Below are 12,205 nucleotides of genomic sequence, written 5' to 3' on the forward strand. Positions count from 1 at the left end.
CATCACGAAACCTCCTCTCCTAACCGATACCCTTTTCGGTTTCTAAGTCCCCATCATCAGTTAGCACCCTAAGGAGGAACCAGATCACCTTGACAAAGATGTCGAACTCCATGTCGTCTTCTCTCACTGGATTCTCCTCTGCACTGTCTGCGGTGACAGGTATGATTTATATTGTTTTCCTTCATGTATAAACAGAACTGAACCAGCATGTGGTATCAGAGCATATGTTGATTAGTCAGTTCTGTTTTGTATCCATAATTCTGGGATTAAAACTTGGAAAACGGAATTTTGAAACCTTATGAATATAACAGCCGGTTTCGAGTCGGTCATGTCCACTCGAGATCTCTGTTTTCGGGAAAAGATTAATTATATGTTCACCGAATTAACTGAATTATGTTTTTTTTTAGCCGAAATCTGTTTAGAAATCTTAAAAGTTTCAGGTTTCGGGTTCCAGAATTTTATTTTTATGATTAGGGTTCATCGCATGTTCTTAGAAAATTCGAAAATTCTGTTATGATTAGGAATGTGATTCGGATTATGAAGTGTTTTTCCTGATTTGATCTGTTTTGTCCTCAATAGATTTTCGAAAAAACTGTTATTAGATAAACAGTTACTATTTTTTCAAGATATGTTGATAAAATTAGATCACCTTAAAACAGGAAATAATATCTCATAATCCCTTAGATTTCGAATTTTCAGTTATGTTATCACAATTAACAGCTGTAACAGGAAGTTTCGAGATCATCAAATTGCGACTAGAGACCATCAGTCTCGACTCGAGACCATAAGGTCTCGACTCGAGACCATAAGGTTTATATATCAAGTTATAGTGTTTGACAACTTATAAACCTATCTTACTATTCATTGAACTTTTTAAAGGCTTTGATAGGTTATAATTAACCCAGATTTATATATTGTATCGTTCATGCAATTATGCAAACGTCTAAGCAATCCCTTTATTGCCTACCAGGTCAAAATTATTATACAACAAAAGTTTACATATAGTAACTCAAAAAGTCAATTACTTGTTATTTTCAACATAAGCTAGTCTCGTATATAACTAATATGACAAGGTACCAAAATAAAGATTAGAAAAACAATGAGTGATGGCAATGTCACATGATGGAACAAGCATTAGGGTTATCATCGCTAAAGAGGTGAGTGATACGCTCATCCGTGGTGTTATGGGCCGCAACTGCCTGGACGACGTTCTTAACATGGCCTGCCGGAGCCCTCTTGTCGTAGGCTTGAGCCACGTACGGATAACTCACCAAGTTGTAGGGAATGTAGGGCCAAAATTCGGCCCTTTTTCCGGTGCTCTTCACATTCTTTAACACCTTGTTTGGATCCACATTTCCACTAACGGTTACCCGGCTTTGCTTTCTGTTAACCTCCACAGTCTTCACTCCTAGTTAAAGATTCATTTAGCAAAATCAATAATTTTAAAACATAAAATATATTTATGAAAATAATTGAGCGCATAGGGAGGACGGTTCTTGTACAAAGTAGAAAGGGTCATATATATATTCTTTGCACCATTACATGTTAATTATTCTGGTAAAATTATTAAAGAATTGTGGTAAAAGAGTGATTAGAGAGGGTTGTAGAGACCTTTCATGGATTTAACCGAATTCTTGACCCTTCTTTCACATCCATCACAGTCCATTTTGACTTTTATTTCAACTGTCTGGGAAACAAAACCACAACACAACCCATTTTTTGTTAGATACACACAAATATATATATATATATATATATATATATATATATATATCTATATATATATATATATATATGTATATATATATATATATATGTATATTGAATATACATATATATAAATATATATAGAGAGAGAGAGGGAGAGATGAGTATGCATGCATGCCTGCATTGGTTTTCTTCTGCTTCTGCTTCTGGTACTTGTGGCACTAAAAAAATTAGAAAGATAGTCAAGTGCTCCCATTTTTTAGCTAACTTGTATGTGTGTGTGTTTATTAGAGAGAGAGAGAGAGAGAGAGGGAGAGAGATGCAAGGAGGTTTTGGTCTAGATGGTATGCACTCGGCAGGTTGATATTTATAAAAGGGCAAGTAACCATTGGGGGTACAAAATAGACACCAAGCATATAACGATGTGGTAATTCACTTTTTTCCTTGATAAAAATATTTTATGACTTAAAGGTGAAAATTTTATTTTAATAGCTATAAGTAAATAAAAATCGAGGAATATAATGTATATACTATAAAGTTTGAAACCTCCTTTTACTAAGTTGTGATCTTGTGATATTATTAAAACGTATACTCTAATTAAATCCCTAGATCTCTATTATAATTAAGTGAACATGTTAAGTGAACGTGTACAACGTGTGTTATATTATATAATAGGAGAAAATGAGCAATATATAAGGGGACATGATCAGTTGCGAAGCTTGAGATTTTCGATCGTGGGGCGGAAGTCACCGGACCTAAAAATTTCTATAAAACCGGGGGGTTGAAAACGTATATACCCAAAAATTTCTATACGAAAACTACATACTCTCCACTACCGAGCGAAAAGTTTGGGGGGTCGGCCGCCCCTTAAAAGCTTCACGCATGGACATGATATAAATAAATGGAACTAGATTAAATATATTGTACAAAGATAGTATCTCGTTTGTTTGTGAAATATTTTGTATAAATACAAGGATAAGAATATCCATACTCATATATGAACCATAGATGTTGAGTATATAGAATAACATGTGGAATCATGGATTTCCATATGAAGTAGACGACCTATTCTATATATATTGCCCCTAATTTCAATTTGATGATATTAGGGAAGATTAAAATGTAATACATGATTAATGTTAAGCTAGAAATTATGATAATAGACGAAACATTTGTACTTTTGATCTTAAGGGGCTGTTTGGCAACATCTGAATGGTTAAGTGCTGAATCAGTAAGAGGTCAGAACCATTAAGTACTGAATCAGTAAGAGGTCTGAACCATTAAGAGCATGTATAATGCTTAACCGTTCAGAGGCAAATGTCTGACCAGTTCAGATTAGAGGTCTTAACCATTCACACTCTGTATAAATCTTAACCATTCAGAGGCAAATGTCTGAACCATTCAGACATCTGCTCGTGAAACAAAAGTCTGAACCATTAAGTGCTGAACCAGTAAGATGTCTGAACCATTAAAAGCCTCATTAAGAGGTAAACAAACAGCCCCTAAGTATGATATGTAAGTCGGTTATATAACTCTTTACCTCACTTCTTTCTAACTTACAGTATATCTATCAAGCGCCAAGTAGATTTATTTACTAAAAATTTATTTTGCCTAAATTTGATTACTTGATATGAAGTTGAAACGAAAGATATTAGAAAAAGTTGAATCGATTTTCTTTAGGTTTTTAATTCTAAGAAAGAATTTGTTTGTTGCTTTGATTTCCACTCATTGGATGTGGGTTTTCCCTATTTGATTTTCAATTAGTATAATAACATTAAGCATCCACAATAATGAGCCTTTTGTATTTGTAGATTCTATTCTATCCAACTTTCTTTTAAAGCCACAACTCCTTTTCTTTTCATTTTTTTTTCTTATTCCTAATAAAACTACTACCAATAATTGAATTGTCAATGATATTAGAACAGTCAACACTTTAATATTCCTTAGCAATATTTGAATTTCTTTTCATATTTTAAACCGTTGATTCTCATCGGCTTCAACTTCTTGTCGTACAATAATGTTTCTAGAGGTCACAAATATAGGGGGGTGGATGGGTTGTGACATCTAAGGTCATGCCGACACGATAAATACGCTTTTTTTTTTCTTTTTTTTTTTCTCTATTTAATTTGTGCTAGATGTCACTATATAACTATTACAATAATGCAATCCGTCTTAGTTGTACGATTTGTAAGGTTTTTAACATTTAAAATAAGCATTAACCAACTTTCAACTCACTTAACGTATCCTGTTTTTAGCAAATTTTACTGGACCACCTTTTAAGAAGTAAAAAACATGTAATCCTCCAATACTTTCCTTGAGTCGCATATGCAATATTCAAACTAAGTCGACGTAAAGCTAGACTTTATTGAGTAAAATTTTCTGTATGTTTGATGCATATGCTTCACACACGGTAAAGCAGATTCGCAACGGATTTCATGTAAATAATAAATAACATTTATCTTTCTACAACCCCCCCCCCACACACACACACACACACATCTTTTATGTCCATTTTTTGCTCATTTTAGTGGTCTATGGTATTTAGTTATCAACCACAACCACATGCAAAAGTTATAGAAGCTGCCTAAAGAAGATGCTTGTATACTATGGCCTATAGAGATATAAGTCATGATACTATTCTTTTCTTTGCATCAAAGTTTTTCTTTTTGTGTGTGGTGCTAAGTAACTTCCATCACTAATTACCTCAACCAAAACATTTTGGCCGTTGAAACCACTCGGATGCCAAACTAAAACATCAAGTGATCATTCTTAATTAAGGTTATATATGTTTTGTTAATAAATAGGTAAATATGATTAGAAAATCTAATGACATGAAGAATGTAACAAGTTTTGAAGCCTCAAGGAATATGATTGTGGGGGGGACTAAAGGAGGTATGCAATGCAAAGTGAAAAGCACAGAGATTCGATTGACAGAATCTATCTTTTAACCTGGGTTTTGTTTGCTTATGTGATACCTATAGGAAACTGTTGATAGTGGAGAAAGTCTTGATGTTTATGATCATGGACACACACGTGGCTCCGTAGAGGACCGCTGCAACACCTAGCTTCCGGTCACAATCCTATCATTTACATGTTCACTGGTAGCGTTAGTGGTTCGACTCACTAGGACCTGTTAAAGATAGCAAGTCTCATAACGCATAACAGTAACTTATTTTGGCCCGTTATATAATTTCAATAGACACAAAGTCCCAAATAAACCTATTAAGCAAACATAAACTACAAAGGTACTAGCATACCATTGATAAATCAGGCATAGTGCACCAGGAGAATAGGGTAAATTGCATTTTACATCCTATGAAGTATCAGTAAAATTTCAGGAATTGTCATTTAACTAATGAAATTACATCGGATGTCCTTTAAGTTTTAATTTTTGTTACATGCGGTATCCTTTCTCCCTACAAAGATTACAAGAATAAAGGATATCTGCTGTAAAGAAATTAAAACATGAAAGACATCTGCTGTAAAGAAATGAAAACATAAAGGACATCTGTTGTAATTTCGTTAGTTAAAGAACATCGCCTAAAATTTTGTTAAACTTAAAAGGACGTAAAATGCAATTTACCTAGAAAAATACAATGACAAACTGGAAACTCACCAGTAATATAGCGCGTGACTATTGGATTATATTCAAATAACTCCCCAGTATTTGCAATAGCTATATATGATGCTTCATCGTTTCAAATATAAAAACCAAAATAATAATATGAGAAAAAAACCCACAAGACGGCTATTACGTACACTTTCTAATCCAAGAAAACCGAAAAATATGATTTCGATACTCTTTTAAGATCTTACTCCAACTAAATCTGACGAGTTCCATATACAAACCTCCAAATTCAGCTCCCCACACGAATTTAGAAACCCGAAAGGAACCAAAAGAAAATCCGAAGGCGGAATCCCATCAACCCGACCCGGTAAAGTCTGCGTATAAGACTTGAGTTTTAACGAGCTGTTTCCTCTTTCCGAAACTAGACAGTAAAAAAAGTGTTCGTTAGAATGGCTTGGGCCAATACAAGTGACCATAACAGTGTGGCCTATGTTTTCGGTCCCTTTGTTGAGTAGGAAAAGAAGCCCGTCTTCTTCTGCTTGGAGTACAAGAAAAGTTTCATCCATGCCTAACGATACGGGTAACGGGCAATTGTACTGGAAACGGTGTCCCGAGTCCCAGTGTTCTGTTGTGAAGTGATCGGATAAGTGTTCGTAAAGACCTGTGAAATTACAGCTTGGAAGAGGGCATGTACTTTGACCGTACGTAATTATATCACTATGATCGTTCATGTTTGAGAAATCCAATGCGTTATTGTACCCGTAGCCTTCGATCTTGGATGAAAAGGTATTTTCGTCTTTGTAAGTGAGAGCCTCGTTCCCCTGCATCAATTAGAGATTACATATTCGATCATTATAAGCTCAGCTCATTATATTATATCATATTATATATATATATATTAAAGAGTTAAATGCCATTTTAGTCCCTATGGTTTGGGCTATTTTGCCAGTTTAGTCTAAAGGTTTCATTTTTCGCCTGTGGGTCCAAAAAGGTTTCACCGTTGCCATTTTAGTCCACTGGGTTAACTTCATCCATTTTTTCTATTAAAGAGAAGGGCGATTCGGTCATTTTATATGTAATTCTGTGAACTAGAAGGGCAATTCAACCATATAAAATAACCGAATTGCCTTTCTCGTTAACAGATGTAATGGATGAAGTTAACCCAGTGAACTAAAATGGCAACGGTGAAACCTTTTTGGACCCACAGGCGAAAAATGAAACCTTTGGACTAAACTGGCAAAATGGCCCAAACCACAGGGACTAAAATGGCATTTAACTCTATATTAAAAGACATGTTAGCTACAGTAGAAAAGTTATCAAAATAATGAGATAAAATAATAGTATGTCATATAAGAACTTGATTGTTTGTTGAGTGTTGGTATTATCTGAGTCGATACCAATATTCGTTTATACGGTTTTCTGTCAATGCATCTCTTTCAGTTTCTATACCGAGAGCCGGTATCGTACGAGTACTGTAACGAACCGGACCGATACCAACTAAATAGCCGCCGCAATGTGCGGGGATCCGGGGAATCCCACTAGTTTTTATAAGATTGTATAGACTGAACGAAAAAAATAACAAAACAATAGTAATATAACTTTACCAGATTTTCTTCATGTAGAGGCAGAATAGCGCGATTAGTTCTAATTGTCAATGGGAGCATACCAACATTAGCCTTCTCAGCTAACAGACTCAACCCTAGACCTCTCTCGTTGCAAACCACCTGCACAACGGCATAACTTAATAACCTGTTGGGCCCACCCATTAATTACATTCTCAAACATACAGCTTACCTCTCCAGATCCATAACCACCGAGCTCTTTCTCTTGTTTCTCTCTCTCGGAAATATGTTCTTCGGTCCATGAAGATAAGCACGGGACAACAACCGGAGCAAGCTCATAAGATCCTCCAATCGCAACACTCTCATAGTAAAACAACTGTCAACGTTAATAATAATAATAATTATCCATAAACAAATCGTAAATAATCATCAAGAAACAGATAACAATACACGAACACTTGAAAAGATTAAAACGCCGCGTTCACCTGGAGAAACAGAAGACAGCCACCGACTGCACGTTGTTTTCCTTGGCGAAAACGTGTTACCTCCCTAACTAACTTATCGAGCAAGAATTTTGCCCAATTATACTCGTGAACCGAATCCATATCCGTCAAAAAATGGAGAAATGACGGGCTAACGTCTAGCCTTGCCGTAGGGCACAAAAGCGTGCCCAACACGTAAAGAAGAAACGCTCTTTTGAAATCATCTCCGGCTTCCGGTTCTCCCAATTGCTCCTCCAAAAACCTCACGGATATTCCCCGATTTGAAGCGTTATATTTTAAACGTAAACCTGCTACTAGATCATCGGGCCCAGAATTCACCACGTCTCTCCCACTAGCCGGCAATCCCATTACGAGTTCCACATCACGGGGCGATAAAGGTATCCGTTTACCGCAAATTTCTAAACTTCGCCTAATTGTGTTGAATCTTTCCAGTAACCAAAGGCACAAACTGCGGCGTAGGGTTCTACATTTGAGATCGAGTAGGCTACCGAATCCGATGGCCCTTACCGCTTCCTTTTGGTCAGGAGTAAACCGTTTCATCACGTTCACTAAACGACCTGGTGAGCACCTTGTGACTAGGTTGGCCTGCATGTTCATAAAGTTTGTAAGAAAAATGTGTAAAAATAATATTTCATATAACGTATGTGACCTGTTTTCTCGGTTTTGGTTCACGGGGTGGAGTGGAACTCAAGTAATCATCCCACACTTCACGAGCACGTTTAGTGTATTTTTCTTTCTCTTGAACGGTCATCACTTTCCAAGCATCTGACGCTGCTTTTGTTGCCTAAAATGTGATCAAATAAACTTTTTATTGGATGTTACTGATATAAAATTAGGTACGTTAATAGTTGAAATGCGACCAAAATGCTTACAACTTTCAGGCCAGAGGATTCAGGATGAGAAGCGCTGTACTCCTTAATGAACTCGCGGCTAGAATATTAATTAGTACGTCAATAACTTGAAATGAAAAACAAAGATAGCATACAAATAGTAACTTTTATACCTAAAATGCACCCAAGAGCAAGCAGGACGGGGCGTACCACCTTGTTTCTTCTTCTTCTTTCTCCTACTGCTCTCATACTCATGACTTGTTGCTTCTTTTCTCTTGCTCGACATCGAATCGTCATCATCACTGTTCACCTGAACAGATTTAAACTCTATCAAATTCTTAAATTCCTTCAGAATCAATAAGCAATATACACAATCGTTAAACGTTGAGCCGCAGAGTCCTACTGGCACAAAACCGTGTTAACAATACGACAAACATACACAATCGCTTCACATACCTCTTTTTCCACTAAATCCTGCTACAACTGATCAAGACATTTAGCCATTAAACAACCGGAACTTTTCTCACTAACGCGAAGCAAGTTTTCTCACATTATAATCACCACTTATGTCCAGTCAGTTAACTACCAAGAATATCAAAAAAAAAAAAAAACTGCTTTGCAGGATAAACCCTAAAAGCATAATAAAATAAACATACATTCCCTATCAAAACCAAAATGACCCATAATCACAAACTCCAAATAAACAAACACACATCAAATTCAAGAACACCCATTACACATTTATCCAATCATCATCATAATTCACCCAAAAAGTATACATTAACAGAAAAGAATGTGAATGACAGGTAGAACAAAACTAAAAACAGAGCATTATACCAGTGGGGAGATGTCAGTTCTGTCAAAGTCAGGAGAGCTAACATCAGCCATCTATAAGTAAGACTGTAGGAGTGAAAGTTAGTTAGGGTTGTGAAAAGGGGGTAACTTTAAATCATGCTTGTTTTGGTGGGTTAGGGGTTCTGATCGAGTTATTTAGGTGAAAAGTTGTGGTTTTGATGATGATCAGAAGGTGGGTATGGGGGGAAGTGGGTGCATTTGGTGTCTGACGATTAGACGGTTGAGGAGGTTCGGGTTCAGGTTCCGATCGGGTTGAGTTGCATTGCGACGGGCCACCGTTCTTGTAAGTTGTGTAACTTTTTTCTGTGTAGAGTTGCTATTTCCTACCCTCTTTTATCACTTATTTACCCTATGGGATATGAGATTTTTATGTTGGTAAAGATGTAATGTTTTGGATTTTCTTTTGGTGTTTTATAGTAAGTATTGTGTTTAATTATAGAGTGTAAAGATTTCAATAACAAACTATAAGTGTCTGAAGACTAGAGGTAAGGTAAAGTAAGGTGATTAAAATATGAATACTTAGCGGTGTGTTGAAATGAAAGCTTTTGATAAATTGGGTGGCTATCGTTATAGATGAGTGAAAAGCATTGAAATGGTTTATAAGTTAAACTAGTTTAAGTACACGTGTGTTACATGAGTCGGACAATGTCAAATATATAAATCATAAGTTGTAAATAATATTTCACAATGAAAGAAATGTAGGTACAAAGAGGGCGGGCGACATTTTCACTTGATGGAAGGAAGATATGGGAAATCAGGTGAGCTTGATTAGCAACCCATAAGATTTTGGCTTTTCTCCATAGAAGAATCCAAAAAGATAAATATTATGTGGGCACTCCACCGAGAATGTTTGATCATCGTAATCTTCAAACTTGATGTCCGATAAGCAAGCTGTCAGTTTCCATGGAAGTGATAAGCATAACTATATCGATTTGTTTATCACCAACAACCTTCTCTTTTGATTTACCGCTTTATAGTGTTTCATGTATCAACAATTCAATCTGAAAGATATAACGTAATGTTAAATATTCAAATGTGTTGCATATATTAGAAATCGGTAAGATACAAATTGGAATAGTACATTGAAATGGTTTACAAGTTAAATTACTTGATAAGATTTTACATATGTTTTACTCGAACGCATACATACACGCAATGAGGGTGTGAAGTTCAGTCTGTGTGGCTTAGAAAACCTCAACTTGTGATGTGTGCGACCGGGTTTTGCTCCGAATAACATATGGATTGTCATAAATGAGAAAAACGTTAATAGTTTATAACTATTCAATAAATCGTTAAAATGCATTTAATATCTTACTACAGTTAAGTGATTTGATAACTTTTAAAAGTTTGATGTAGTTATAAAACCAAGATCGATGCTCTATGGAAAACCTCACAAGACTGGAAGTTTAGGGGTAATTAGGTAATTGGTGCAAAAATGACCCCGTTGAAATACAATTTTATAATCGGTATTGTGACATAAATCTATTATAAACTAGACCTATTATCATCACATCCATTCACAAACCCTTTTATGCGTATTAAACAATTCCGTAATTTTTTTGTTGAAGCTTACCATCATGTTGAAATCCAAGAGATTTGAATTTTGGTCGATATAATCAGTTCGATTTTTTTCATGGTTTAGTTTTATAACGGTGTAAACGAGACAAGCTACGTGTAAATAAGTCAAAATGAAAACAAAATCAACTATCGAAGTATTGAACACATGAACGTGGGAGGGGCAGCCCTAATTCCTCTCTTATTCGAGTGTCGCTAAATCGACTTCGGGAAATAGATCCCATATTCCATTTGGCGATTGTCTTTCTGAAATTGATGATTTCTTCTCCCGAACGATTCCTATGCCTTCCAAAATCGACTTCTATATGACTTTTGCCCTAATTTCTCGTTTTCTAGTGCGTCGCCCGTCGATTGTGATTTCTTGAAGAAAGACAACGAAAGAATATTCTAGAAGATGGGGGGTGTAATGGAGAGGAGGCCTTATCAATTAGACTGTGATATGTTGTATACAAAGGTCAACGACATGGGGAGGAAAAAAAAGGAACTAATGGAGCGTAACTTCTCTCAAACCTCCCCTTCTAGAAGGTTTTTGACATTCTAAACGGCCAGATCTAAAATTGAAGACTTTAAACGTTAAACGTATGAGATCATCTTATAACAGTACTATATATACATATACACACACACGCACAAAAGGGGTGTAGGGGAATAGTGAAAAGCAACTGCCTGGCACTTCCTTATTGGCTCGGTAAAAAATATATAATTTTGGCACTTCCCATACAGGATTACTATTGTTAGTGTAAGGCAGCTACCTGACACTCCCTTATTACCACTGACAAATTACGATTTTGCCCTCAGTTTAAAATTACAGTCCTACCATCGCTTTAGTTTTTCTTTTAGCAAAACTATGGCAATGTTTTATTTTAAATGGTTGAGTCCATCTAATTTTTATTCGTGGCAGACAGTTGGCTGACACTTGCTTATTGGTCCTGACAAATTACAATTTTGCCTTAATTTAAAATTACAGTCCTACGCTTTAGTTTTCCTTTCAGCAAAACTTTGGTAATGTTTTGTTTTAAATGGTTGAGTCCATCTAATTTTTATTCGTGGCAGGCAGATGGCTGGCACTCGCTAATTGGTCCTGACAAATTACAATTAGTTCAAAAGTAGGGTTTGTCATCGTTTTAGTTTTTTTTTAGCAAAACTGTGGTAGTGTTTTGTTTTAATTGGTTGTCTCGATGTAATTTTTATTGAGATCGTGTTACAAGTGGTATGTACATATAACCAAAACACAGACATACGTGTTATGAAACTGAGAAGTATTCGGTTTAGCGTCCCGCAATACGGGTGGAGTGTAAAACAAGTTATAGATACACTTGCACAATTTATTTCATATATATTAATTTACAAAAATGTTTTCTGAGAGCATTTTACTATTTTTTTACTTATCTTAATCCCTCAACTGTTATGTTTTTATACATTATACCCCTCAATTTTATAAGTTTATTAGTTAAATTTTAAGCTTTTTTGTTTTTACTTCTTTTATTTCTTTTTTACGTTGGTTTATTATCATTTCGACTTAGTTATTCATTTTATTTTTATGATATTTTTTATCATTTCGATCTAATTTTGTGAGTTAACATGCTAGACGCATGTGTGATTCAA

The 12,205-nt window shown here is 35.5% G+C and overlaps 2 protein-coding genes across 2 annotated transcripts; both read right to left on the reverse strand.

Annotated features, from left to right (window-relative positions):
* Window positions 1-931: 931 nt before the first annotated feature.
* Window positions 932-2,061, reverse strand: LOC118486292 (heavy metal-associated isoprenylated plant protein 21-like). The gene is made up of 3 exons (XM_035982641.1): window positions 1,886-2,061; window positions 1,612-1,687; window positions 932-1,408 (listed from the first exon to the last, which is right to left on the reverse strand). The coding sequence occupies exons 1-3, from the start codon at window positions 1,961-1,963 to the stop codon at window positions 1,116-1,118; spliced, it is 447 nt and encodes a 148-aa protein (XP_035838534.1). The 5' UTR covers window positions 1,964-2,061; the 3' UTR covers window positions 932-1,115.
* Window positions 2,062-5,316: 3,255 nt separating this feature from the next.
* LOC118486293 lies at window positions 5,317-9,360 on the reverse strand. The gene is made up of 8 exons (XM_035982642.1): window positions 9,008-9,360; window positions 8,344-8,480; window positions 8,213-8,270; window positions 7,990-8,124; window positions 7,323-7,925; window positions 7,070-7,213; window positions 6,880-6,999; window positions 5,317-6,096 (listed from the first exon to the last, which is right to left on the reverse strand). Exons 1-8 carry the CDS (start codon window positions 9,056-9,058, stop codon window positions 5,512-5,514), a joined length of 1,833 nt encoding a protein of 610 aa, XP_035838535.1. The 5' UTR covers window positions 9,059-9,360; the 3' UTR covers window positions 5,317-5,511.
* Window positions 9,361-12,205: the final 2,845 nt, after the last annotated feature.

Source organism: Helianthus annuus, chromosome 14 (genome assembly GCF_002127325.2).
Source record: "Helianthus annuus cultivar XRQ/B chromosome 14, HanXRQr2.0-SUNRISE, whole genome shotgun sequence".
In the NCBI taxonomy this organism is placed as follows: Eukaryota; Viridiplantae; Streptophyta; class Magnoliopsida; order Asterales; family Asteraceae; genus Helianthus; species Helianthus annuus.